General features: G+C 39.8%; 1 protein-coding gene across 1 annotated transcript; it reads left to right on the top strand.

Moving 5' to 3' along the window:
* Positions 1 to 708: 708 nt before the first annotated feature.
* On the top strand, positions 709 to 2,478 carry LOC138579684 (SRRM2 protein homolog rsr-2-like). Its single transcript, XM_069649926.1, has one exon. The coding sequence runs from the start codon at positions 709 to 711 to the stop codon at positions 2,476 to 2,478; it is 1,770 nt and encodes a 589-aa protein (XP_069506027.1).
* The last annotated feature ends 813 nt before the right edge of the window (positions 2,479 to 3,291 follow it).

A 3,291-nucleotide genomic window follows, 5' to 3' on the forward strand; every position in this document is an offset into this window, starting at 1 on the left:
AATCACAGAAAACAGATCTCAGTGCTATGAGGATGGTAAGAATAATTCAATATTGAAAACAATAATATCAGGAGAGAACAAAGGAAAACAACAAGAAAGTAAACTAAACTCTGACCAGATGGGGGGAAAAAACAAAAACAAAGAAACAACAAAGGCAATAGACAACGCAAATCAAAAACCATTGCTTATACAACCAGATATATTAGGGAAAAATAATAGCGAGACTTCACTCAACGAAAGTAAAGCCGAGAAGGAGGGAAAAAAAAGAGACAGCTTGGCACAACCTAAAGCAAGCTACCAGTGGAACCAAGAAGAAATAAAACTGGCAGAGGCAATATTGAACTATAAAAAAATGCTAAAACAGAGAGAACACCCCGGGTTGGGAACAGTCGTCGCAACATAAAAAGCCAGATGTCTCGACGGATGCTTTACGACTATTGTTCTCCACGCCACACAAAGCAAAAATAGAAAGTGAATCCCCAAAGGAAAAAGAAAAAAACTCACCTGTTAAAAACGTGGACATACTACCCGTCATGTCAGCTGTGACCATCGCACTGGCACCTTTTCGGGAAATTATATGAAACAATAAACGAAACATTAAAAGACCATACTTCACTATTAGCAGCTTGCAACATGAAACTAACCCACTTGGAAGGGTATATAACAGCTTTAGAGGCATGGAAGGCATCCACAAAGGAACAAGGTACTATGACGGATAAATTGGAGGTGTTCCAGTTTAAAAAAACATCAGTATCCAATAGTTCTCAAACCGAACAGATTGAGTACAAGGAAACCAGACACGAAGATGAACAAATAGCAACCACAGCAGAAATTAACTGGAGATCGTCATCAATTAAAGATAAAATAGATACGAACCTAGGTGAAACTAAAAAAGGCTTAAAAGAGGATCAAAAAGAAAACCAGTCGACGAGGGTCCAACCAGAGAATAATCACCAACTTCAGAGAAAAAAGATCGCAAAAAATAGCTCAACTCAGAAAGAACAATTGAGCACAAAGGGATCCACTGCACAGGATAAACAACGTATGGAAAAAAATGCAAACTTGTTCATGTCTAAGTGGATATCTGGGATGGACCAAAAAATAAAAGTCATAGAAAGTGAATTACAAGAGACAAAGATGAAAGCAACACATAAACTTGTGGAGGAGAGCTCACTTGACTTATCGGACCTAAGTACATATTCGATTGAAAACTGGAAAGAAAGAAAGGTGTCCTTTGCAGAGGATAACTCCTCAAGAACAGAGCACGGGGACAAATACAAGCAGAAACAAACAAAGGCGCCAGAAAAAGAGAAAAATAAAATAGACGATTTAAACTACAGAAGAAGTCGGATAACTCCAGAAAGGAAATTGTTGTTTCGATTGGCTAACATAAAGATAAATAAAACCAAACATGAAAGCCCCAAAGACCGCCCCACACAGAGTTCAAAGGAAAAACATGAGGGCGAAAGGCTTGAAAACACACCGAATAGCGGAACCCATCACAAACAATATCATCAACATAACCAAAGAGCACGACAAAACAAACCAGAAACATCTCCATATAGAAAAAAGTCAGACATAGCAGATAAGCGAAATAATAACCAAAGAAGAGAAAAAACTAGTCCAAGTGACAGACACTCAGAAAGAAGAACCAGATCAAACAGAAGACACTCAGACTATTCCATACAGCCAAACCCCACTCGGACATCAGCAATTTTTACTCACAAGAGTAACTCATCACGCACCTTGAAATTAGAAAAAAGTGACAAAAAGGGAGAAAAGATCTTACTAAACAGAAGAGAAACCATGAGACTTCTACAAAAAGTTCATAAAGAAGACCAAATTAGAAGTAGGGACTTAAACATAGTAGAGTTCGCACACAAAGCTCGGACGGATAGTATCTTTCTGCATATTACATCTCAAACAGTGAAAAAACTCCTGCTATCAGTGGCAGGAGACCTAGTCAAAAGAGGATATACCTTAAGAGAAACTACAGCAGAGGAAAGAGGGTACAGAAGAGATGATTCACACAAAACAAGAGAAAGACGTAATTATGAAACAAACGAAAAAGAAATAAGGAAAACCACACAGATAACACCTGTAACTGAAAGACTAACTAGAACAAAGAGGAAATTCAATTCAATATCGGAGATAGATCACCGAAAAGAAGAAGATAAACGTCGAAAATCACGAGAATTATTGGATCAAAGTGATTCAAAGATGAAAAGTGACAAGGAAAGAGTAAAGACCAGAGAAAAGCTCTTCTCCCAAGACAGCTGGACACACAACGACACGAAATCACAAAGAACATCTCCGAGAAAGCCTAAAGGTCCTTTTCTTTCCCAGATCACCAGAGAAAAAGAAAAACGTACCATTCGTGAAAACACCTCGATGCAGAATCAGACGAAAGAGGCAGAAAAGAACCCTAACAAATGGGCATGGATTCCTTCGGCGTTGACAAGATATGTTAGGAAATAGCAACCAAATCGTCCCTCTAACAACCTAAAAGGAGAGACGTTATAGGAGCAACACGCAGCCCAAGAACCAGAGCAAAACATCATCTTTGGCTCTTGGAACACAAGAGGCCACATTCACCTGACGCAACCAGGAGAGGTGAATCTTGGCCTATTCGACCTAATATGTTTGCAAGAGACCTGGTTGCTAGTTCCGCCGAGCCTGGACAGCTTTGAAGTAGTACTCGCACCGGCCCAAAAAGGAGATAGAGGACGTCCTACTTCAGGCCAGTTGAGAGCCGTAAGAACTGGCGGAGCTCTCAGTATAGTCCACAACCTGATATCATCTCTGGCAATTCAGGCAACATTGCTAGAATGGAAGAAAGAGGACTCTAGGCAAAAAAAATCCAGGCAGGATCTTATCCTATTATTAAACATCTACTGGAATCCACTGATAACAAAGACCAAGGGATTCCTAAATAACGTGGAAAAAATTCTAACAGACGCAACAGAAATGTATGACATGGATCAGATCTTGATATGCGGTGACTTAAATGCCACCTGTCCTGCACTCGAGATGGAAACGACTCCTCATAACATGGGTAGTGCACAATCAATAGTGAGAGGTACAGCATGGGCAAAACTGATGGAATCCCGGGATCTGTACAACTTTAATTCGCTCGAATCAGCCAAATCCAGAATTCCAACATGGGAAAGTGCTGGCAGAAGAAGCACAATTGATTATATCTTTGCCTCAAAAGAGCTATATCTCCTAACCAAAAGTTTCAAGGTAGTGAAGACGCCAGTGATAATGCCGAAAAATCGGGAAATAAACCAA

This window comes from Ambystoma mexicanum, chromosome 3p (assembly GCF_040938575.1).
Source record: "Ambystoma mexicanum isolate Mex_15411 chromosome 3p, UKY_AmexF1_1, whole genome shotgun sequence".
NCBI classification, from domain to species: Eukaryota; Metazoa; Chordata; class Amphibia; order Caudata; family Ambystomatidae; genus Ambystoma; species Ambystoma mexicanum.

Coding starts and splice junctions, on each gene's coding strand:
- LOC138579684 (XM_069649926.1), top strand. CDS start 709: ATGACGGATAAATTGGAGGTGTTCCAGTTTAAAAAAACATCAGTATCC.